The sequence below is a fragment of the Bison bison genome, unplaced genomic scaffold (assembly GCF_000754665.1).
Source record: "Bison bison bison isolate TAMUID 2011002044 unplaced genomic scaffold, Bison_UMD1.0 scf7180017864352, whole genome shotgun sequence".
Taxonomy (NCBI): Eukaryota; Metazoa; Chordata; class Mammalia; order Artiodactyla; family Bovidae; genus Bison; species Bison bison.
In genome coordinates this window covers 5,959,456-5,985,477 of record NW_011494924.1, presented here as the reverse complement: position 1 = coordinate 5,985,477, position 26,022 = coordinate 5,959,456, and the positions used below count along the sequence as shown (strand labels likewise).

The 26,022-nt window shown below is 39.8% G+C and overlaps 1 protein-coding gene across 1 annotated transcript in view; it reads right to left on the bottom strand.

Moving 5' to 3' along the window:
• The window catches only part of LOC104999462 (probable maltase-glucoamylase-like protein), an 89,796-nt gene that overhangs the window by 53,288 nt on the left and 10,486 nt on the right, over positions 1 to 26,022 (bottom strand). Inside the window, exons 3-16 of the mRNA XM_010855032.1 lie at positions 20,714 to 20,837; positions 20,500 to 20,609; positions 20,039 to 20,193; positions 19,057 to 19,228; positions 16,097 to 16,196; positions 14,388 to 14,500; positions 12,836 to 12,961; positions 11,973 to 12,104; positions 11,783 to 11,881; positions 10,197 to 10,310; positions 9,532 to 9,616; positions 6,202 to 6,319; positions 2,063 to 2,234; positions 1,172 to 1,288 (exon numbers count right to left, since the gene is read on the bottom strand). Of these exons, the coding sequence (XP_010853334.1) occupies positions 1,172 to 1,288; positions 2,063 to 2,234; positions 6,202 to 6,319; positions 9,532 to 9,616; positions 10,197 to 10,310; positions 11,783 to 11,881; positions 11,973 to 12,104; positions 12,836 to 12,961; positions 14,388 to 14,500; positions 16,097 to 16,196; positions 19,057 to 19,228; positions 20,039 to 20,193; positions 20,500 to 20,609; positions 20,714 to 20,837 (1,737 nt within the window). The remainder of the gene's footprint in view (positions 1 to 1,171; positions 1,289 to 2,062; positions 2,235 to 6,201; positions 6,320 to 9,531; positions 9,617 to 10,196; positions 10,311 to 11,782; positions 11,882 to 11,972; positions 12,105 to 12,835; positions 12,962 to 14,387; positions 14,501 to 16,096; positions 16,197 to 19,056; positions 19,229 to 20,038; positions 20,194 to 20,499; positions 20,610 to 20,713; positions 20,838 to 26,022) is intronic.

Sequence of the window (26,022 nt, the reverse complement as noted above, 5' to 3'; positions counted from 1 at the left end):
GTCTATGGGGTCGCACAGAGTCGACATGACTGAAGTGACTTAGCAGCAGCAGCAGCAGCAAGGACCTCCTGTATAGCACGGGAAACTCTACTCAATACTCTGTAATGACCTATATGGGAAAAGAATCTAGAAAGAGTGGGTATATGAATATGTATAATAGATCCACTTTGCTGGGCACCTGAAACTAATACCACATCGTAAATCAAATGTACTCCACCTTTAAAAAAGACAAAAGTGGAATGTAGGGGGAAAGGAGACACACCACTAGGTGAAATGTCAATTTTACAGTCATTCCGGAAAACAGTCTAGCAACATATAATGGCAATGTATAATAATATATAATAATATTATATTATATAATTTATAATAATATTATATTATAAAATTTAATATACTTTTAAAAAGGGGACTTCAAACCTATAGCTATACTTGCCCATCAAAAATAGGACCTTATATAGAAGAGGCTAAAAGTATGATGAGTCATGAGAAGCAGTGGGGTGGTCTCACGAACCATTCGTAGAAAGACAGAATGTGTAACGAGGTGAAAACAAAGTTCAAGTCCCTGGCCTGTCTCTCCCTAAATCCTTCCTCCCCAGTGTCCCTTATCTTGGAGGAGTTTCCCTTGTATTAACCGAAGAAAAACCCAGTGGACTCTGTCTCAACTTATATAAGGTAGTAACAGAAGCAATGGGGCTTCCCTGGTGGCTCAGCGGTAAAGAATCTGCAGGCCAATGTAGGAGATGTGGGTTTGATCCCTGGGTCTGGAAAATCCTCTGGAGAAGGAAATGGCAACTCACTCCAGTATTCTTGCCTGGGAAATCCCACGGACAGAAGAGCCTGGAGGGCTACAGCCTATGGGGTCGCAAGAGAGTCAGACAAGACTTACAGACAAAACAGCAACAAACAGTAGAAGCAATAGAAGCGCCATGGACACGTTCACGATGCTTCTCACCTTACTGGTGAGTCTCCAGCAATGGAACCATTTAGTTACATACATTCTATTCCCCACATACCCTCATCCCCACACCCTGTTTTTGAAGCCTATCACCCAAGGTTTATCTATTCTGCCTCTGCATGTAGGGCCACCCTGTAGGATTTTCTTCAATCTCTCTTTGAGTATAAGTAGATCATAAAATTCAAGAAGTCTCCATCATTTCTCTTGGAACCTTACCCTGAATCCAGGCCCGTTGTGATTCCTCGACAGCGGATAAAATGCTCCCAGCTGCATCCACCGTCTGCAAAGCTCCTCTGTGACATTCTCTCTATAACCACAGATGTTGGCACCTACCTGGAGAATTAACACACACACAAGCACATGGTCAGTGAGAGAGGAGAGAGCATTGGCTGGGTACCTATATGATAAGGAAAAATAGCATCTCTTATTTCCATCCTTCCATGCATAAGGAAGTCCCATTTGGCTCCAGCCAAATGGGAGAAAGAAACAAGTATGCATGGCAAATCTACTGACAAGAAGAAACTGTCTTATTAAGGGCTCTTCCTCAACATTCAGCTTTCACTTTCAAGGTTTGGCATTCATAGATGCTCTGCTGATGGGATTTTCTGTGACACTAATATGTGTTACATTTACCATTCTACCTTCAGAAGACAGCTCACAAGGCACATAAAAATTGGTTTTCCCAGGCTTCCCTGGTGGTCTAGTGGTTAAGAATCTGCCTGCCAATGCAGGAGACGTGGGTTTGCTCCCTGGTCCAGGAAGATCCCACATGCCGTGGAGCAATGAAGCCTGTGCACCACAGCTATTGAGCCTGAAAGCCACAAATATCAAAGCCTGCGGGCCTAGAGTCTGTGCTCTGCAATGAGAAACCACTGAGATGAGAAGCCCAAGCACCGCAACTAGAGAGTAGCCTCTACTCATGGCAACTAGAGAAAGCCCATACACAGCAATGAAGAGGCAGCACAGCCAAAAAACAAATTGATTTTTCCCAATACATATCACAGTGAAATACATGCTCCTTGGTTTTCAGACACTCTCAAAGTCTGGTGATGAAAACAATGTCAAAGGACAAATGGTGAAAGCTCCTTGTTTCAGAATGGAACTCACCATGGGGATGCCGAATAGGTTGAACTCCAAGATACCAGGGATGGACCATCGGAGATCGTCCCATCTGGCTGCATTGTCCCCCAACCAATGAGCAGCAAATTTGCCAGATCCCGCAAAAGTAGAACGTGATAAGATGAAGCGTCTCTTATTGCTGAAGATATTCTCCATGGCCCTTAAAAGGAATACAGATAAGTAAACTGGAATGACTAGGACTCCCCTACCCCCAGGGCAGTAATCGGCTTTCCAATCAAACTCAGAAAAACACCAAAGTGTCAGGAATCAGGAAAGCAAACTAGTTTAGCGTGTTTAAGAGCTTCTTTCTCTCTTCTGGATAAAGTTTCAGATCTCACATGACATTACGAACCTCTACAGATCAGCCCCCCACCAAGGAATCTCTCTAAGCTCCTATCCTCTTGATTATGTTTTCTCTATCTTGTTGGAACTCGTTGTGCTCTGCCTTTTGGGTCAAAACTACCCTGCAGCCATGTTTGGGGTTCTTGGCCCTATCTCCTCCCTCTAGACAAGGTTTATTCAGTGTTCCTTGGCCCCATGCCTTGCTGCCCATCAGTAATCCTATTCAGGACAACACCAGCTCAGGCTGGAACCCTGTACCCACTGCTGGCCCAAGAAGAGAGTATGTACACCAGCTGGGCTCCAAGCACCTGGTTCCTCTGAAGCTTCACAACTTATCATTAGCAATGTCCAGTACAAGAAATTTGTAATCTATACAAAATAATAATTGAAACAAAATAATAATTCAAACAAAATAATAATTGAAACAAATGAACTGACAAGTGAAATGATATATGGCACTCTTTATAACGTTAAAAACAACTAAAATATAAAGTATTTTCCTTGTATTACACATAAACTATTACATATCAAATAAAGCTATATAGAAAAGAGAGCAAAGGAATTAAAAACAGAATTCAGAAAGATAATTGCATATAGTTAATATTATTAACTATATATTATCCCACCCTAAATCCTGAAGCTATTTTCTTTGAATTCTGTTTTTAATTCCTTTGCTGTCTTTTCTATATAGTTTCATTTGATATGTAATATTTTATTACATGTTTTATATGTAATACAAGGAAAATATTTATATATTTTTTTAGATGTAGGCTATTTTCTTAGCTTCTATTCCGCATACTTTCTTACGTAGGTGCTTTACTAAAAGGCCTCTGCCATCTTTCTTCTTTCACACTAAATAGTTCACACCTTCCTTTAGACTCCAAAAATGAACAATAATACAACTGTAAGACAGTAACACTTGATAGAAACACAATTGCTGCTAGCTCTTTGCAGGCCAGTTCTTTTATCTTTCCTTTCAACACATGGTCTGAGAAAAAGTTATCACCAGGCATCAAGTAATTCCTCATAGACACCAACACAACCACCAATGCTTCCTTACTTCACATTCCTAAGGATTTTATGGAGAGTCTCTACATGCAGAATGACTTATAATGACAACAGGAGGAAAATTCTGAATTAGGAGGCTGATTCATGAAAAAGACGTGTTCCATCCTGACAATTCAATGACCAAAAGATGGGAGTAGGTTGGAGGAGAGGACACACTCTTCAATTCTCGTCCTTGTCTCTCTTTTGATCTAGATTGGCGGACACTTTGCCCTTATTGCTGTTGGTCAGAGGGATTATTGCCTTCTGCAGTCATCAGTCATGAAAGAAACACATTCAGCTTTATAGAGTGAAACTCAAACAGGGATGACATTATCTGCAGTTAGTTTACTTAAGCTGGGCCATTAAGGTAACACAGAGGAGATAACTGTTTTTTCCCAGCTCAGAGATCTTTTCATTTCTCTTTCCCACCATTCAAGTTTGACTTATTTATGATCAGGTTCTGATCTCTGAGAGAATCTGGTCTTCTGCTTTCAGCCTATATGGAAGTGAATTTCCTCCTTTGGGTATATCAGCAAACACATTCCCCAGACTGGACTGCCAGCTAAGATGGAGCCAAATACTCATTATATCTAAGACTTAGTGTGGAAGTCAAAGTGTTAGTCGCTTAGTTGTATCCAACTCTTTGTGACTCCATGGACTGCAGCCCACCAGGCTCCTCTGTCCATGGAATTCTCCAGGCAAGAGTACTGGAGTGGGTAGCCATTCCCTTTTCCAGCGGATCTTCCCAACTCAGAGATCTAACTCGGGTCTCCTGCACTGCAGGCAGATTCTTTACCTTCTGAGCCACCAGGGAAGCCACAAGACTTAAGTTCTCCTGATGCCCAGATCCCATTTGTTTTCCAGACATCTCTTCCCCCAACCTGAAGGCTAAGTTATGGTTATTTCCACAGTTCTCTGGAAATTTAGGTCATTCTGCCTGACATAGGGAAGTTAGAAGGGTGCTTACTCCTTACTCAGTCATAGTTACCTTTTAACTCTCAACCACAGCTAGTAGAATGTTTTAATCAACCCCATCATGATGTTAAAGCACTTTGTCACATGGAGACACTAACAATAATGCAACTTAAAGTCTCTTTCCTTCCTACTACCCTTCCTTACTCTTCCTTTTTGCCCTGGCCATTTATGCCCTCTCCCTCTTGCCTTCCATCCTTAGATTGGCACATCTAAGTGTACAGATAAACTAGGAAGGTGCTATAGGAAACATGGGCTTCCCTGGTGGCTCAGACAGTAAATAAAGAATCTGCCTGAAATGCCGAAGACTCAGGTTCAATCCCTGGGTCTAGAAGATCTCCTGGAGGAGGAAATGGCAACCCCCTCCAATATTCTTGCCTAGAGAATTCTTTGCACAGAGGAGCTTGGTGTGCTGCAGTCCATGGGGTCGCAAAGAGTCGGACATGACTGAGTGACTAACACTATTGCTGCTACAGAAAACATTGATCCAAGTCTCTCATTTCAAAGATGGGGAAACTGAGTCTTATTCATCTAGTTTATTTCTCATGAAAGGTAGAGAAAGAGAAAAAGAAGCCAGAAAAGACAAGACAGAAAATCAGAAATATGTGTCCTTCTTGAAGCGTATCTTTCATTGAAATAAACACTTTTTCATTTACTAGACAAGGATCTACTCTGATCTGGATGATTCAGCATTAATAAAAAGTCATGATGGCAAAATGGTGCTGGAAGACAAAGTCAACACAGACTCTGCCTCTAGAATTGGGTCCCTCAGGGGCCCATCCTGATCTTCTCTTCCTCAGGCCCAGCATTTATTCATTCAACAAATATGTTTTTAGTTTGTACACTAGGGATACATGGGCACCTTTAATCTTAAAAACTGACAGTCCAGCAAGAAAAAAATATATATATATAAATAATAAGATTTTGGCACATTAAGCATATTGTAAACCTATGGTTTTTCTAGTAGTCTTGTTCAGATGTAAGAGCTGGACTGTAAAGAAGGCTGAGTGCTGAACAATTGATACTTTTGAACTGTGTTGCTGGAGAAGACTCTTAAGAGTCCCTTGCAGTCAATCCTAAAGGAAATCAACCCTGAATATTCACTGAAAAGACTGATGGTGAAGCTGAAGCTCCAATACTTTGGCCACCTGATGTGAAGAGTCACTCACTGGAGAAGACCCTGATGTTGGGAAAAATTGAGAGCAGGAAGAGAAGGGATGACAGAAGATGAGATGGTTGGATGGCATCACAGACTCAATGGACATGAGTCTGAGCAAACTCTGGGAGATGGTGAAGAACAGGGAAGCCTGGTGTGCTGTAGTCCATGGGGTCACAGAATCAGAAACGACTGAGCAACTGAATAATAATAACAACAAGTGCAGATTTAACTGGGTAGCCTGTATTTTTATTGGCTGGATCAGGCAACCTTAGAGTGGTGATCTTAGTACATTCAGTAATAGGACCAAAGAAAGTACTAATGTCCAACTGGGACCTCTAAATACCTTGTATGTTATTGCCTTTGAGTGTCTTCAAAATAATGAAGTTCCTGAAATAATGAAGCCAATCTTTGAAATAATGAAGCCAATCAAAAGAAATCCTGCATAAAAACCTGGGATTATGAGGAAAACCTCTTAAGTGTACTGTAAGATCTGAGTTTCCATATGCCTATAACCACAAAAATATTTGAAATATACAATGATGAAAGACAAGAGAAACCCTTCACCTCCCACCTCCCCAGATGGAATTAGGAGGAAACCCATGCTTACGAGTCTGTGGCTTTTGCCATGGTGTAGCCATACAAGCTGTGGACATCGTAGTGAAAGCCCCCATGAAACTCTGTGTCCATGCAGAGGGTTCTTGCGAAAAGCAAGTGATCCAGAACTCCTGTGGGAAAACACCCATCTGTGAGGCATATCCCTGTCCACCAACTGTAACAAAAGAGCTACCCAACCACTTGTTTCCTGGTTACTGACCTTCCCTGACAGTCTCCACCTGAGAAAATCCTTTCCAGATTTTAAATATCCTAAATGGTACTTCCTACCTGGGGCCTGGGCTTCCTAGGTGACTTGGTGCTAAAGAACCTGCCTGCCAGTGCCAGAGACACCAAAGATGTGGGTTCGATCCCTGGGTAAGGAAGATCCTCTGGAGTAGGAAATGGCAACCCACTCCAGTATTCTTGCCTAGAGAATCCCATGGACAGAGGAGCCTGGTGGGCTGCAGTCCATGGGGTCACAGAGTCAGGCACGACTGAGCATACACGCACCGGAGGCCTACCCTGAGCTAGATCATTAAAATTAATCTGCATTTCCATCAGCTCACAAAGAATGCTACTTAGGCAAGTGAGAAAACATGTTCAGAGCAATGGTTCATCTGAGTTTAAATACAAACAAAGCACTTGCATTTATCAACATGTATTTTGTCAAGAAGAATAGAGAACAGGTATGACAGTGTGAACATTTTCACTTTTATATTGTAGACATTCACACCCCAGTTAGATTTTCTTTTAAAAGTGAGATAAGATAGTGGAGTGGTTTCATGAATAAATATTTAGATCTTGCCTCTAGAAACCACTACTATTTCTGTATTTTCCCTTTCTCATGCCTAAGATACTCAGTATTTTCTGCCTTATCTGCAATTGCCTTTTTAAAAATTTTTTCTTTATTAGCTTTTATTGAATATAGTTGATTTATGATGTTGTATTCATTTCTAGTATACAGCAAAGTGATTCAGATATATATATGTGTATATGTGTGTATATATATATTCCTTTCCATTATGGTTTATTACAAGATATTGAATCTAACTCCCCGTTATTCAGTAGGACTTTGTTGGCTACCTATTTTATACAAAGTAATTTGTATCTGCTAATCCCAAACTCCTAATTTATGCACCTGCTTCTTTTCCCTTCTCCTTGAAGACTGATGACTGGGGACCCTCCTTCATGAAGCCTTGTCTGCACAGAGGACCTCAATATGAGGCACAGTTTCAGAAAGTTTTTTTCAGAAATAAAGAAAATTCTGTTTCTGGCACAGTTCAGATCGTGGAATGAGATTCACGACGACTTCAATTATAAAAAACGACCCTAAAATTTTCCCAGGGTCAAAGTTAATTTACCTAAATCTTTATCACACTAATATATACTGTCCAGTCCTGAAAATCCAAGAAGCAAACCAGCTATGAGACAAAGCAGCTGGTTATACACATAGGGCGACTAAGCTCCAGCCGGTAGAGAACGCAGTGCTCAACAGAAGCAGGTAGAAGGCGATAGGATTGCCATTTCCTGTAGAGGAAAACACTCGGTTTTGGCCAAGAAAAAAATTAAGAGATTAAAAGGGAAACATGATAAGCTGATTCAGAGTGGGAAGAAAAATTGAGGGAACATAGACTGAGCAAAGTAGGATGAAGATGAGATTAGGGAGAAGTGAGACTTCCCGGGTGGTCCAGTGGTTAAGAATCTGCCTGCCAATGCAGAGGACGCAGGTTTGATCCCTGGTCTGGGGAGACCTCACTTACTTAGTGTGGCAACCAAGCCTGTACGCCACAGCTCCTGCACCCACACCCTACAACTACTGAAGCCCGCCTGCCTGGAGCCCCTGCTCTGCAACAGGAGAAGCATCACAATGAGAAACCCATTGAAAGGCACTCAACAGTAGACCCCACTCACCGCACCTAGAGAAAGCCCGAGAGCAGCAATGCAGACCCAGCATGGCTAAAAAAATTTTTAATTAAGGAAAAATAATAAGTGAGAGAAGCAAACAGTAGATTTTACAAAAAGTTAAATGGTTGAAAGTCAAGACTCTGCCTGAAAACTTCTCCACTCCTGCAGTGACCAAAAGGGACTAACGAAACGGCTAAACCCTGGTGCGAGGGTGCACACGAAGTGGATAAATCAGAATCAAGTGGCAGAAGTTGGCCAGCGGCTCAGCAGGCCTGCATTCTCTTCCTGGGAGAATATTTCACGCTTTCACTTGACATTAAGCTGAGACTATGTTATTGGAGTCTGGCCAAAGGAATGTGAGCATATTAAATACACCCCACTTCCAGGAGTGTCCATAAGAGTCCCTCTACCCTCTCTTTCACCCAGTAAGTTGGAAGCAAAGGACCCTGGGATGGGAGACAGACTGTGGAAATAACTAGATCCCTGAACCATTGCTGGATGAGAGTCACACGTCCCACATGAGAGTATTACGTGAATAAACTTGTGTTTATCCACTGAGATGTTCACTTGTTTCCAGATTCCAGCATAATCTGTTAAACACTGTTTCTCCCTCTTCATCTCTCTCACACACTTACACTCTTTCAAAATCAGAGATTGGAAAACTCATTAGGAAAAGGCCTTAAAAATAGGAAGGACCTAAAAGGAATCATACTCTAAACTGTTGCTAATGAGCTTTTTTTTTTTTTTTTTTAAAGGCTTTCCTGGTAGCTCAGCGGTAAAGAATCTGTCTGCCAACGTAGGAGACAAGGATTCAGTTCCTAGTCCAAGAAGCTCCCACATACAATGGGGCAACTGAGCCCAGTGTGCCACAGCTACCGAGCCTGAACTCATAGAGCCTGAGTTCTGCAAGAAGGGTAACCACAGCGATTGAAAGCCCATGCACCACAACTGGAGAGCAGCCTCTGCTCCCACAACTAGAGAAAACCCGCACGCAGCGGTGAAGACCCAGCACGGCCAAAAATAAATAAACAACAACTTTTAAAAAAAGAAAAAAGTTAACAAAATAAAGATTTACTTTAATGGCAGGTAATCTGTACCTTAATGTATTCTGATATTCTCTGATTATAAAGTTTAACATTGAACCACTTGCATGAAGGGTTTGGAGACAATGAACAGGGTGGAAGTATGCAAAACTCTACAACTACAGGAGGTGTGGCTTCCACCGTGTGCTTGCCCTTGGATTATGGCAACGGAAAGGTAATCAGAGACCAAACAATGAAGTAAGGTCCCCAGCAAAAGAGTGGTCAGGGTGGTCAGGGTGTTTGGATGGGGAGTCCCTTGAACAGGAAGTAGATTGCTCTTGGCCACACCAAGTACTATTGAGGTTCTTTTAAACACCTCTCATCCCTCCATCACTAGGAAACAAGTTGAAACTTACGAGGTTTGAAAGGAGGAAAGTTGAAGTTGTTTACTTCACAGTCTTGATCAGAACTTTGTAGAAAGCTAGATACTTCATCCATTTCCTACAAAAACACAAAATATACAAAATGGAAAAGGTTACTGATGCCCAGTTAGCTGTTGAGTAATGCTTACTGAATTAGAAGCTCCAAATTTTCTATCTACTTCTTTAAATATGGACTAAAAGTAGGTGATGCCTGATTTTATAAACAGTTAATTTTTTATATTTCAAAGAACTATCCCCACCAGCTATCCCCACCTAAAAAATAAAAGATGCTCGTGAAATAATTCTCTAATAATTAATTTTAAATTTTAATGAATCAGTGTGACAATAATTATATTAATAGCTTCTCATAAAACAGTATTTTTTAAGTTAAAATACAGTTAATGGAGGTAAAAGCTGAAGCCACGAGAAAACAAAGGACTTTCTCAAAAAGAAATAACCAGTTAGTGGCAGATCCAGAGTTAAACTTCCCAGAGTTTTGAGGAGTCTAACTTACTGCATATAAATTCAGCATTAAGTAAAAGGATTTTAAATACCACTAGGTCAAGCAAACTATTTTATTACAGATCAGAGTCAAAGTTTATCTCACAATTTGGAATATTTGTTCCCAAAATAAGTTTGATCCTGAAATAACAACTTACAATCCACACTCCATCAAACTCCAGAGTTTTATAAAATTCACTGAACTGCTCTTTCCACCACTCAGTACAATCTGGATTAGTAAAATCAGGAAAAACTGTCCAGCCAGGATATGCCTAGAGAAGAAAGAAGGCTGTGGCAATTAGTCTGTTCAATGGTTCACTTTGGATTTATTTCTGGCTACCATTTCTTCTACAAGAAGCCCATGCATCTTATCACTTAAGAATCAAAATTTGTGACTCTCTTCCTAAAATTTAATAGTAAAATAGGAGCAAAGAGCCAAGGAAAGAAAAAAGAAAAGGAAAAATAAGTCATTAAATAGATAAGAAGCCATCAAATGTCTTTTTCCTATTAAAAAAAAAGGTAAAATTTCATTATGTCAGGCCAGTTGGGAGAAAAACTGTTTAAAATACTGGAAATCTAACTAGATAATATTTTAGGAGAGAATGATTAAATTTCTCTAATGTGTTATTAATACACTGGTTTCAGCATATAAGCAATCTTTTTTAAGTGGTTAAGTGAACTTCATGCTTCTTACTCAGGCCCAGTTATTTCTCACCCTATCTTCTCTTCCTATCTATTCCTATCAAAGTGTAGCTTTGAACCTTTTCTACAAGTAGCACAAAGATACAGCTATAGCCAAATTATTGTAAATTATGAATTTATGAGATATAAGCTTTTGTGCATACTTTCTTGCTCATTTCCCCAGCAAATGTATAGATTGTAACTTAGGGACAATTTTATGCTCAAGTAATATAATGTATACAATTAATATATATTTATAATGCAGAAGCTTCTTAAAACTCAAGATAAGAGCTTGAAGTCCTTCCTTTAAGTGGACTGAACTCCTGGTCCTTTGTTTTAGGTGATGACAGCAGATCATAATTAGAGATAATTTTGGACCTCAGGGGACAGACATGAGGCAAAGAAGTCTCTTGCAGCAACATTCCACCCAGAGCAGGGCCAGCAATCTTTATTCTAACTGAATGCCTTTATAATGAACCCAACCACCCCCACTATGACTACCTCTGCCAACATCCTAGATCAAATGATTCGTGTTATTTGTTGGTCAGTGGAAGTCACACCGCAACAAAGAGTAGCCCCAACTCACTGCAACTAAAGTCCGTGCAAAGCTACGAAGACTCACCACAGCCAAAAAATAGAATAAACAAATAAATCCTAAAAAGTATTTCTTCTCAATCATCTGTAGTATTGGAGAGTCAGGATATAGCTTTTTAATTAAACTAGCTCTGCTTTTCCCACCACAATAAAAAAATCATAATATATGAAGTGATAGAAATACTAATTATTACTACAACAGCAGTCACATTGCACTATATAAATGGATCAAATCAACCTGTTATATACTTTAAACTTATACATATTATTTATATATATATATTTCAACTAAAAAATCCTTCAGAATTTTAATCATTCTATTATTCCATCTACTGATCTAAAAGTAATAATAAAAAAACCACTAAAACAGTAATGATACTGTAACTTGTTTTCTATCTACTCATCTTCATACCAAAAGTACAAACTTCCCAAAATGATTATAATTACTCCAATTTTCTTGAGAAATTACCTGCCCAACAACAAAGCCTTTGTCCCCCAAGATCCACACTCTCTTTCTGCTTCCATTCACATAAGGCTGGTAGTCAGAGTTATTTAAGATGCCAGGATTCTAATAAGTGAATATAATAACAAGTACTGTTTAGTAACTTTTTCCACTTTGAAAGGAAAAATTAGGCAACAGAATAAGTGTTTGAACGTACCATAATAATTACATATTTCAGTCCATTTTCATGTAACTTTTTGGCAAAACCTGAGAGACCATGGAAAGCCACTCCATCAATAGTGAAATCCTTCTTTTCATCCATGTAGTCTATGTCAGAGTACTGGACATCCTGAAAGACAGGGCTGGCCAACTGAGAAATAGGATCATGCTGATGGAAGATATTATAGCTCTGGTTCTTGATGATTAAAACTGAAGCCATAGTTCTTAACGATTCCAGAACTGTCCAGACTTGGCTATATTCTAGGAGTAAAGAAACTCTTTCTGAAAGATTACCAGCACTCTCAGATTGCAGGTTTGCCTTTTCATACCAATAGAAGCGTGTCATGAGGAATTGAGAAGAACTTGAGGTAGGGACTGGGTCTTGTTCATCCTTGTAACTTGAGAACTTGGATGCTTGACATAAAACAAGTTCTCTTTAAAGTGTGTTTGAATGAGTATATTAGTAATGTTATAACCATGTTCTAACTTGGAGCCTAAACATAGAACTAGAATAGATGATAAGAGGAGAAACTGGTCTTCTTGCCCTAAAACTGCCAGAGTAATAATTAACAAAGATAAATAACAAAAGCATAGAACTTTAATTAACCAAACTCTCATGCGTGTGTATGTTTTGTGTTTGCATACCATCCTATGAGAAATAGGTGTTATTCTTAATGAGAAGATTGAAATGTGAAGGGGTTAAGTGACATTTCCCAAAGTCATGGGTGCATGAGCCTGTGGGGGTCGACTGGGGCTTTGTTGATAGGCTCTTGGATTCCAGATGCTATTTTTTCTCCAACCTACTACATACTCCAAAACATATGAAGTTCTTCTAAGTTGATAAGAGAAGTTCCAACTTACATAAGGGATCTCAGCTTCACGAGTTCGGTTTACAACATTTTTCAATCCATCAATACCACCATAATTCCTGCGACTAAGCTGGAACCCAAGACTCCAGTAGGGAGGCAAGAATGGTCGTCCAACAAGCTGCAAAGATAAATAAAGAAGTGTCTAAGCATTTAGAATACACACTGTAGCACCACATCTGACACAGAAAATACTCCCTTCACTTCATTTTCTCTTAAGCCCTCAGATCTAAAAATGTTGAAGCCAAGAGTAACCTCCTAGGGCAATTTGCAAAATTCTACAGCTCACCTAACTGCCTAAATGTATTCCTGACAACAGCAACATCAGAAAACAGTGGGATTTGCAGGTCATGCTTGAATCACAGTATAATATTGGGGGAAAGAAAGAAGCAACATTCATTCACTCAGTGAATCTTTTCTAAGTGTTGATATTGTGGCAAAGGATTGACAAGGCACTTGGGATATAGTGGCATACAGCAAAAGTGATTCCTGCTCTCACATCAGTGTCTAATTTCAGACAGCGATAAGTGCTAGGCATAAAGCATCAGGACTCATATTGAATGGGATGGATGAAGAAATAATGGACTATGTTTAAAATCCAATTCTATAAGTTGCTCAAGCCAACATTCTGAGAAGATCTCACATACAGCTCTGTCTTAAATGTTCCCTGAGAGCCACTGTCTTGTCCTTCCTTATGAGAGTCACCTCAGCAGGGAGGCTCTCTCAGGCTGAGTCCCCATGCAGTGTATATGCATCTTATTAGTAGCACTAATTATAAGGTGTTTCCTATTACTATTATTTCAGCCTTTGTTATATTTCTCCTCTGTTATTATAAATTGTGCCGTTTTGAACAAATCACTTCATTTTTCTGTACCTGATGCTTTTTGTCTGTAGCATAGAAAGTTTAGGCTAAATGGTGTCTAAAGTTCCTTCCTGCCCTACAGTTTGAACCAAAAGTAAGTAGCACAGTTCCTTTTACACAGTTTCTTTTCACTAATTTTTTTTTATTTGTTGAATGAATGAATAGATTTTGCTGATCTGTGGCCTTAGATCTTATCTTTGGAATGATTCATCATACAAAGATGGACTCTGAGCTCCTTGAAAACAGGAACAGGATGGCAGCTAACTTAGTTTTGCATTTCTCAAGGCTTGCACAGTGCCTCTTCAGCATGTAGAAGGCACTCAATAAATGTGCATCAAAATAAATGAAGAGCTGGGACTTTCCCGGTGATCCCACGGCTAAGACGCCAAGCTCCCAGTGCAGAAGACCCAAGCTCAACCCCTGGTCAGGGACCTAGATTCCACATTACACAACTGAGATCTGGTACAGCCAAACAAATGAACATGCTTCCATCTAATGAAAGACTCGCAGTCCCAGCTTTCGGAATCCATAATTCACTCACAATTTTAATTGTTCTCCTGTTAATTTATAATGAATGTATGAGATAACAGCAATAAAGATTGTGCGTGCATGTGGGCGTGCTATGTTGCTGCAGTCGTGTCCAACTCCATGCGACCTTCTAATTATCTAAACACCAAGCCCTTACCTCCAGGTATTCCTGAACCACTTGTTCTGGAGTATTTCCCAGGAACACATAGAAGTCAAGAATACCCCCGATCGTGCGGTAAGTGACAGCAGGAGCAGGCTGAAGGGTGACCTCTGAAAGCAGTAAGATAAGAGTTCTTAGAATGTTATAGTTGGAAATATACCCATCTCTGGAATATGAATGCCTGAGTTATCCAAAACAGGCTCAGTCTCATTTTTAAAGAGTTGAAAATCACACATGTTCTTTTCTTTGGATGATTGCTGAAGTTTACCAAAATACTCAGTTCAGTTCAGCCACTCAGTCTAACAACTCTTTGCAACCCCATGGAATGCTGCACACCAGGCTTCCCTGTCCATCACCAGCTCCCGGAGCTTGCTCAAACCCACACCCATCGAGTCGGTGATACCATCCAACCATTTCATCCTCTGTTGTCCCCTTCTCCCCCTGCCTTCAATCTTTCTTAGCATCAGGGTCTTTTCCACTGAGTCAGTTCTTCACATCACTTGGCCAAAGTATTGGACTTTCAGCTTCAGCATCAGTCCTTCCAATGAATATTCAGAACTGATTTCCTTTAGGATGGACTGGTTGGATCTCCTTTCAGTCCAAGGGACTCTCAAGAGTCTTCTCCAACATCACAGTTCAAAAGCATCAATTTTTCAAGGTTCAGCTTTCTTTATAGTCCAATTCTTACATCCATTCATGACTACTAGAAAAACCACAGCTTTGACCAGATGGACCTTTGTTGGCAAAATAATATCTTTATTGTTTAATATGCAATCTAGGTTTGTCATAGCTTTTCTTCCAAGGAACAAGTGTCTTTTAATTTCATGGCTGCAGTCACCATCTGCAGTGATTTTGAAGTCCAAGAAAATGAAGTCTGTCACTGTTTCCATTGTTTCTCCATCTATTTGCCTGAAGTGATGGGACTGGATGCCACAATCTTCGCTTTTGGAATGTTGAGTTTTAAGCCAGCTTTTTCACTTCCCTTTCACTTTCATCAAGAGGCTCTTCAGTTCATCAAAATATTCATCATCAAAATATCATTCATCAGTTCATCAAAACATTCAGCTCATAAAAATATCAATTCATCAGTTCATCAGAATATTCAGTTCACCAGAATATCAAAATATTAAATGAATAAAATACTAATGAATTTATTTTTTAAGAGAAAGAAGGACAAAATCTGTTCTTATCTGACCATATAAAAATACAAATGCCTGGGATCTGTGAGTGATTTAGCCTGAAGGAAAAGTTTTTAAAACCTTATTAGATGAGCTTACAGTTAAAAAATAAAAATGAACTCTTATTCTAGTACCATTAGTGCAGAAACTAGAGACAGATGGGGTGGCCTATGAGAAACCCTACCAAACACAGCCTTGTTGTATACAAACAGACAGCATGGTTTGATGTTGAAATCCACAGGTATCTTTGGAAGGTGTTTATCAGTGGAGTCTATTATCTATAAAATATTATGGGTAACTTGCATCAGTAGAGAATACTGAATCAGTTTTCAATGAAAATAGCTTCCAGCTTGAACTGGATTTGTAAACAGGTTAATCTATGTTTGAGTTTCAGTTTCTATAGAAATATATTATAGGTCTAATATATTAATACCTTCAACTTTAAAGAATGATCTCACTATGAAAACCATTTTTATAAAAGCAGCATTCCAAGACATATTGCTGCTAAGATAAAGAGATGTTTCCTACCCATGGCGTTACTGTTCATCAGAAAAACCCCGAAAGAGAAGCCGCTGGTGTCTTCTAGGCACAAGAAGAATGTGTGAGCTCCATATAGATTAATCATGCCCTGACAACAAAAACAAAAAGAAATAATGGTAGTACCTGTTGAAAGCATTTTTACTCATCCTAAAATAAAATCAAAAGCCATGCACAGTAGATACTCTGTCAACATTTGATGTAGTTTAATACTGTACCAAAAAGGTTTTGCAATGGTAACGTCAACAGGCAAATGGATAGACAAAATATGGTATGTCCATCCAATGGAATGCTATTAGTAATAAATAAGAACTGAAATACTGATTCATGATACAAGTGTCAACCTCATAAATGGTTTTTTTTTTTTTTGGTTGTTTTCTTTTTGACCGAGCCAGGCCAAACTAATTTTCTGAAAGAATTTTTTTAATTTAATTTTACTTATTTGACCACATTGTGCAGCATGTGGGATCTTAGTTCCCCAATCAGGGATTGAACTTGTGCCTCCTGCAGTGGACGTGCAGAGTCCTAACCACGGGACCACCTGGGAAGTCTCATCAACCTCGTAAACGCTATGGTAAGTGAAAAGAACAGACACAAAAGACCACATATTACACAATTCTATTCATGTAAAACATCCAACAAAGTCAAATCTATCCAGACAGAAAGCAGATTAGTGACTGGGGCTGGAGCAGACAACTGGGATAGGGATGGGATTAAATCTAAAAGAGAAGGAGGATCCTACTGGGATAACGAAAATGTTCTGAAACTGGATTATGATGACGGTTGCACAACTCAGTAAATTATTAAACTGTACACTGAAACTAAAACTATTATATTATAAAGTTATTAAACCGTACACTCAACAGATAAATATGTTATAAATCGTATCTCGAGGAAATCAACCTGAATATTCATTGGAAGGGCTAATGCTAAAGCTAAAGCTTCAGTACTTTGGCCACCTGATTCAAAGAGCCGACTCATTAGAAAAGAACCCTGATGCTGGGAAAGATAGAAGGCAGGAGGAGAAGGGGACGACAGAGGATGAGACGGTTGGATGGCATCACTGACTCAACGGGCATGAGTTTGAGCAAACTCCAGGAGATGGTGAAGGCCAGGGAAGCCTGGTGAAGGCCAGGGAAGCCTGGTGTGCTGCAGTCCATGGGGTCTCAAAGAGCAGAACACGACTGAGCAACTAAACAACAACAACCACTAAATTATTTTTTAATTGGAAAATACTGGCAACAAAACACAATAAAATGCTGGCAGAAGAAGAGAATATGATGAGCAATTTTGAATTTCTTCTTTATGTCTATTTTCCAATTTTTCTATAAATAACATACGAAAGTTTAAAATTTTAAAAAGGATACTGTATCACTCACAAGGCTGTGATGAGCACTGATATAAAAAGAGAGACTGTGTATAAATGTAAGTGCTATAAGAATAGAAGATATTGAGATTATAACACACAGAAAGCTTAATGAAAGCTCCCAGTATGATGTGGCAAACTTAGCCCCTGGTACAGAACTGATTACAGTAAATTCCAGGAAATGAGGAGAAAGAGAGTGAGCATGATATGCAAAGGACGGAAGGCCAGCAGGCCTATGCAAAATTAGGCTGGTTTTGAAATTATAGCCAGGAAGACTCACGACATCAGTGCTTGGATAGAAAGAAAGTGAAAGTGTTAGTCACTCAGTCATGTCTGACTCTTTGTGACCCCATGGACTGCAGCCCACCAGGCTCCTCTGTCCATGGGATTCTCCAGGCAAGAATGGGAGTGGGTTGCCATTTTCTTTTCCAGGGGATCTTCCCCACCCAGGGATCGAACCTGGGTCTCCCACACTACAGGCAGACTTTTTACCAACTGAGCCATCAGGGAAGCTTCACTTGGAGAGAAAACAGGCTATGTTTTTAAAAATATTAAGAAGAAAGAAGGAGAGGTGGAGGGGATGAGGGAAGATAAGAAAGAGAAAAGAAAGGGAAGGGGAGAGAGGGAGGAGAAAGGAAGGGAGAGAGGGATGGAGGAAGGGAGAGAGGGATGGAGGAAGGGCTCCTGTACTACAAATAAGTTACTGCTCTAAACCAGCTTTTCTCCCATTCTAATGTGCATGTGATTCACTTGTGGGTCTTGTTGAAATGCAGGTTCTGTTTCGTAGGTCTGGACTAAGGCCTGAGGTTCTGCATTTCTCTAACAAGCTCCCAGGTGATGCCAACCTCACTGTCTCTGGAATACACGTCAATCAGCATAACAAAGCAGCCAAAAGAGGCATTTTTTTTTTAGTCTACAAAGTTCTACTGAGAATGGCCCCTGCTGAAGCTTTTCCCTAGACACTACTCAGTTACTGAAGACAAACAAAGGTATTTTGCAGATGTTTTTTCTAGTATACATTAGGCTATAATATAATCATTAAATTATATTTTCCTTTAGGACTTCCCTGGCAGTCCAGTGGTTAAGATTCCAAGCTTCCATTGCAGGGGTACAGGTTTGACCCCTGGTGGGGAAACTAAGATCCCACATACCATGCAGTGCTGCTACTGCTGCTGCTAAGTCGCTTCAGTCATGTCCGACTCTGTGCGACCCCATAGACAGCAGCCCACCAGGCTCCCCCGTCCCTGGGATTCTCCAGGCAAGAACACTGGAGTGGGTTGTCATTTCCTTCACCAATGCCATGCAGTGCAGCCATAAATAAGTAAGAAAACTTTCTCATAAAAAACTACATTTTCCTTTAAAAGTGAGATGCTTTCCAAAATCTGTATATGACTGATTGTGAGTTTATAAACCTTATGAACAAATATTCTTCAACACAAACAGATCTATATAAACTGGGCAAAATATCAATGTAACTTCGTAGGTTACATCACTTGATGGTCTACTTTACTTTGTAGGTTACTTCCTGGAAAGAAGAGCAAGCACTGCTTGCTGTGAGCCATCGGCAGGAGGCTGGGAGCCTCACCTCGGTAGGGGTGGCGTCCCGGGTGAAGATGGGCCAAGTCTTCCAGGTCATATTGTGGCGGTACTGCTGGTGCACGTGTTCGCCCAGCCCGTACACGTTGGCACTGGGCAGTCGCATGGAGAGCTGCAGGTACTGCTGGGCAAACTGGAGGGGCCCAATGCTGGTGTCCAACCTGGAGAAAGGGCCATGGAGTAAGAGCTGTCTGTGCCAGCAATCTCTCTGCTTCCCTGCCTGTCCACTCGGGGAACAGCCGTTTCAGGTGTTACCATCATCTGCTTATATGCTACCTTTGAAGGCCCTTCTAGGGTGTCTCCGATTCTTTGATTCTCAAGGAGCACAGCCCTGGAGATATGAGGCCAGCTATTCAATGCAACCCCACCCATCTACTTCCATCAGCGCCCTGCCAGGCACCACTCTGGATGCTTTATAAATAGCACCTCAGCACACACAGCAGCAGTGGCTGTTTTGATTCCAAGGAAACGGAGACTGAGGAGGTGAGGTAATTTGCCTAGGATCACACAGCTGAGTGGTAATTCACGTGTGACAAGATTGCATAGATTTCACTGACATTATTATCCTTATATTTTCTCCAGTACATTTTCTGGTTTAAGTTTAAGCTGCTGATAGGTGCTCATTGGTAAATTTTTCAGGAAATAATACTTTGGAATGATAAATAGTGAAGTTGAGTTCCAGTGTAAATGGTAATCTAAAAGAATAATGTTAGCACTTTTAAAACATACATGAATCACAAGGGTATTTACATAACTGAGCAAATGAGCACATTACATTTCAGTATTCTTTGTTCTGCGATCATGACAGATTACCAGTGTTAATGATTTACGGTAAGAGCTTTGACATTTTTGAGGTTCAAACATTTTCCCAAGTCATACTCATCTCTTCAACTACCTGCAATTAATTCAGAATGAATTGCACTCACTGGGAGGTATATTCAAAGGTACACAAAGAAGGTTGAAAAGCTCACAAGACTCTTTTGTTGCTAGTCCTCATTATCTTGATGCTGAAGGGTTTGTGAATGACTTCTAGATGATAGCTCAAATTGGAAGCATCAGCATTCCCATCAAAGAGCTTAACATTTTCATGGGGGACTTCATAGCGCATGTTATTGAAATCAGTGATCTGTCGGACAGAAAACAGAAAGGAGACTTCCTTTTAGAGCTTCTACAAAAATTTTCACTCTCAAATAACCCCCAGTAATGACAACTTCTAATTCTTGACCCTTGGTTTCCTGATTTGAAAAGGAAATAAAAAAATCATGAGTCCCCCATCAAATAAACATCAGTCTGCCCATCCTATCAGGAAATTCCTGCAGACAGAATCAAAGGCACCTCCTGCCTTCAGAGCTTATAAAGGAGAATGATCTGAACACAGCATGGAGGCTCCACTCTCTGCAGAGATGTCTTCAGTGATAACTATCGAGCTAACCTTAAAATGGAAACGATTGGATGTCTGATATTCAGCTGTGAAGAGGGTGTCGATTACATCATATCCAAACAGAGATGGTGATGGCAGCCTTCTCAACTGGGCCCCATACTCTAGAGGTCAAGGAAGGAGAGAGAAGTATTTGGTCTTTATTTTGCAGTTAACTTATCTGGTCCATATAAAGTGATCCCAGGGGCAACATTAGAGCAGTGCTCACCTGTGCTTGTGTTTTTAACCAACTTGCTGATTTCGTAGCCCCAGTTCCTGGGGAAGAAGCACCAGGGGATGGCAGTATCTGGCACAGGTTTCCAGCAGCACTTGTATCTCTGTCGGCAGACATCCTATAACAACATCACAGAATGAGCATTACATGAAATGAAGGAAAATACTAGTCATCTATTTATTTGTAACAAATTTTACGCCACAAAGAATTTCTGATAGGGCACAATTCCATTCAGTCATGTATTTATTCTTCTTTTATTCATACATTTATCCAGCCATCCAATATACATGTATTACCTACTCAACAAGGAGCTATTAATAATAATACAGATAAATAAGACCCAGTTCTTGCCTTTAGCAAACTTACAATCTTCTTGTAAATCCAGGTACTTACAATATGATGAGTGCTGCAATGGTGTGCCCAGGGGCTGAGGGGACACACACACCAGCCACAATGTCCAGCCTAGAAGACTGGGGTGGGGATGGGTGTAGGGTGGGATTCCAGGTAAGTGAAAGGAAAGTCCAGCCCTAATTCACTAGGAGGGGTTAGACACGTGACCAGCAGAGCAGGACTCCAAGCAGAGAAAGGAGCATTGCGCAAGAGACTCAGTAAATCTGTAAGTTCATTGTGCCAAGAATACCAAGGGAGAGAAATGAGACTGGAGGCTCACAGTATCCATACCAACAGTGAGTTGAATGCTGGACCAAGCACTATGGACTTTCTCACGAGGAAGAGTCATGGAAATAGCTAACAATATGTGGATTCCCAAGTGGCGCTAGTTAGTGGTAAAGAACCTGCCTGCCAATGCAGGTGAGACATAAGAGATTGGGTTGGATCCCAGGGTTGGGAAAATCCCCTGGAGGAGGGCACAGCAACCCACTCCAGTATTCTTGGCTGGAGAATCCCATGGATGGAGGAGACTGGCGGGCTATAGTCCATGAGATCGCAAAGAGTTGGACACAGTTGAAGTGACTTAGCATGCACAGGGCATGAAGAAATGCATTTCTAAGAAGTAAGAAAAGGAAAGCAAAGGAACACAGAGAAAGTTAAGATCAAACTAGGATAGACAGTGATGTCAAACAAATTTACAGTGTCCACAAGATAAAAAATAAACCACACTTGGTCTTTCACAGTGCCTTGATTATAGATTTTTTAAAAATTACTATCATTTGGTGAGATGTATTTTCTAAAGTTCCTACAAATTTTCTTTTTTATGTGTTGCCCATCCTGAACCCCCCTCCCACCTCCCTCCCCATCCCATCCCTCAGGGTCATCCCAGTGCACCAGCCCTGAGCACCCTGGCTCATGCATCAAACCTGGATTGGCAATCTGTTTCATATATGATAATATACATGTTTCAATGATAGATTAATTTACATAAAAATTTGTTTTGTTATAATAAATTAAATGGATGGCAAGTTGAACCAAAATGTTGAAATAAGCACAGGTATTCACCTCTCCACCCAACTGATTCTACATGAATTGACAGAAGTATCATTAAGAAAGAAATTACAATTCCATTGTAAAACAGCAAAATATAGTTCAGTACAGCAGACCAGAAAAGTTATGAAATTCCTGAAACACAGAAAATCAACTTTATCAGCTCTAGGGAAAACACATATTTATAGCTTAAAACACAAGAGAAGAAAAAGAACTGCTCCAAGCTGGGTAGGTGTGAAGAAGTGGAAGAGAAACCTGGGATGTAGCCCTGGATGATTAATTGGGAAGCTCTCACAGCTACTGGTTAGCTCCTGCTAATGGGTGGGCATCTGAAAGTGTTTATTCATAGGTTAAGGGACTGAGGGAGCTTCCCAGGTGGCTCAGTGGTAAGAATCTGCCTGCCAATGCACGATGTGCTGGAGACATAGGTTTGGATCAGGAAGATCCCCCTGGAGGAGGAAATGACAACCACTGCAGTATTCTTGCCTGGAAAATTCCATAGACAGAGGAGCCTGGTGGCCTATAGTCCATGGGGTCACAAAGGGTCAGACATAACTGAGCGACTGAGTAAGGGAGTGAGGAGACATGCTGGGAGCCAGAAGGTATGGCAACGCAGCAGCTAATAAACTGCCCCCACACAGGCCACCAGCACCACCCCAAGATAAGTATCCATTTTTCTCTCCAGCAGCCCTCTCCTCCTCAATTCTCAGCATAAGCTAAGGCAAATAGGGCAGGCAGTCATAGATAATGAAATACAAAGATGACAGTCAAGCCACCCAACATTTGAGAGAAACTAACATCATAATCCATACATGACTACTGGAAAAACCATAGCTTTGACTAGACAGACTTTTGTTGGCAAAGTAATGTCTTTGCTTTTTAATATGCTATCTAGGTTGGTCATAACTTTTCTTCCAAGGAGCAAGCATCTTTTAATTTCATGGCTGCAGTCACCATCTGCAGTGATTTTGGAGCCCAAAAAAGAACACTGAAGAATTGATGCTTTTGAACTGTGCTGTTGGAGAAGACTCTTAAGAGTCCCTTGGACTTCAAGGAGATGCAACCAGTCTATCCTAAGGGAAATCAGTCCTGAATATTCATTGGAAGGATTGATGCTGAAGCTGAAACTGCAATACTTTGGCCACATCATGCGAAGAACAGACTCATTTGAAAACACCCTGATGCTGGGAAAGATTGAAGGCAGGAGGAGAAGGGACGACAGAGGATGAGATGGTTGGATGTCATCACCAACTCAATGGACATGAGTTTGAGTAAGCTCTGGGAATTGGTGATGGACAGGGAAGCCTAGCATGCTGCAGTCCATGGAGTTGCAAAGAGTCGGACACAACTGAGTGACTGAACTGAACATCATGATAGGAAGGGACCAAACTTAATAAACAAATTGGAGGAAGCAGTTGATAGAAAAAATATTATTAGCCTTCAAAATAAATGTAATTACTACCTTCAGACACAGGCACACAGCAGTTGCTTCCATTAAGAAAAGCAATAAACAGTGCTGACAGTGAAGATATCTAACAGCAAGGTTTAAAATTCAGTATTTGTACTGAATAACAAAAAGGAAACAATAAAAGAAAGAAGCATCAAGGCAAGAAAATAGTTTTAATTCAATTCAAGATTATCCAAGAACATAATACACAAAGATAAATAAATGGAAGTAGAAAGGGTAAGTCAAGTAACCAATGGACTCACAGAGCAACATTCAGCTAGAAGATTCCAAAAGGGGTGAAAAGAGAAATAGAGGAGGAAAGGGGGAACCAAGGAAAGAGAGAAAGTAATGTTATATATCACGAGCAACTTAATATACAACACAGGAAACTGGAAAAGAACAAAATAAAGCCATAAAAGCTACATGAAAAACTAATAAGTAAAAGCAGTAATTAATGAAAGAGAAAAGAAGCAAGTACCTACAGTCAATTCAAACCATGAAATTTTTTTTCCAGGTAATAATCTAAGAATATGTGCTACTGTGTTGTCAGCGAGCATTGTAAAGTAAGCCAGACATCCCCATGAAATAGACCTAGCTTCTACTATTGCTTTGAAATTCTATTTTTATTATAAACTAAATTTAAGTGTACAAATATGAGAATATGAATATGTGTTTAGGGACTTCTTATTATATTCTAATGGTGTACATATCAATTCCTGCTATAATTCCACACTGATAATTATTATAGTGTGAAGACATGTTTTGGTGTTAGTTTGGCAGATCAATAAACCTAAAGGAGACTCTTTGAAAAGATCTAAGAATATGAAAACATTATCAAGTCCTATTTTGACAAAGAGGGAGGGGAACAAACAAGATTAGGAACAAAAAAATGCAGAATGACACCAGATACTAGGATTTCTTAACATAAATAAGAATTAAGAGAAAACTGTTTGCACAAATATTTACCAATGAATGGGAAACTGTAATTTGAATCTTAAAATAGTGAAACATTAGATAATCAAGATTAGATTAGAAGAGATAAAAAATCAAATGACCATTAACCATGAAAATTGTAAAAAGTAGTCAAAGGCCTTTCCCTAAAACAATTATATTTTGCCCTTATGATTTAAGGAATAGAATATTCTCATGTATTAAGAACAAGGTAAAAAAGCTTTCTGATTAATTTTATTAAACTAGAATAATCCTGGCAACAAACTAGATAAGGAGAGGCCAAGCAAACAATCAAATAAAAATATAAAAGCCAATTTCACTTTAAAAAGATAGATATGTAAAATTTTAATAAAATGTTAGCAATCTGAATTCATTAGGGTATTAAAAGAATTAACTCGTAATAGTCAAGAGAGGATTCTCAAGAGAATGCTACAGTGGTTCAAAATTTAAAAATCTTTTTAGTATAATTCACAACATTGACAAAAAAAAATTATATAATCATCTCAAGCACTTTTTAATATATAAAAATGACCCAAATTTTAAAAGCAAGTTATTAAATAAGATATAGAGAACAACTAAATTCAGGTGAAAACAAAACCAAAAATATATAAATATATGTACAAAATATATAAATACCTGTGTTAACATAGGCAAAAGCTTAGAAAGTTCAAGGGAAGGCTACATACAAAGCTCTTGACCTGATTCTGGGGAGGTGATTTGGAAATAAAGAGAAAGCATTACAAATACGGACTTTCCTATTTTTATTTTGTACATAACTATAATGTCTGAATCTTTCATACTAAAGGAATATATCCAAGTATAGATTTTGTGATTTAAAAAACAAAAGAATATGTCACCATACTACTCATTTAGCAAGTATTTTAGATGCTGGTCTCTAAGATTCAGACACGACTGAGCAACTTCATTTTCACTTTTCACTTTCATGCATTGGAGAAGGCAATGGAAGCCCACTCCAGTGGTCTTGCCTGGAGAATCCCAGGGACAGGGGAGCCTGGTGGGAGTCGCGCAGAGTTGGACATGACTGAATCGACTTAGCAGCAGCAGCAGCAACAACATCTACTATAATTGCTCTGAAAAATCACAGTATAAATGTGTATGCCTGTGACTGATTCATGTTGATGTATGGCAGAAACCAATGCAATATTGTAAGCAAGTATTCTCCAATGGTTTTTCCTGTGGTCATGTAAGGATGTGAGAGTTGGACTGTGAAGAAGGCTGAGCGCCGAAGAATTGATGCTTTTGAACTGTGGTGTTGGAGAACACTCTTGAGAGTCCCTTGGACTGCAAGGAGATCCAACCAGTCCATTCTAAAGGAGATCAGCCCTGGGATTTCTTTGGAAGGAATGATGCTAAAGCTGAAACTCCAGTACTTTGGCCACCTCATGCGAAGAGTTGACTCATTGGAAAAGACTCTGATGCTGGGAGGGATTGGGGGCAGGAGGAG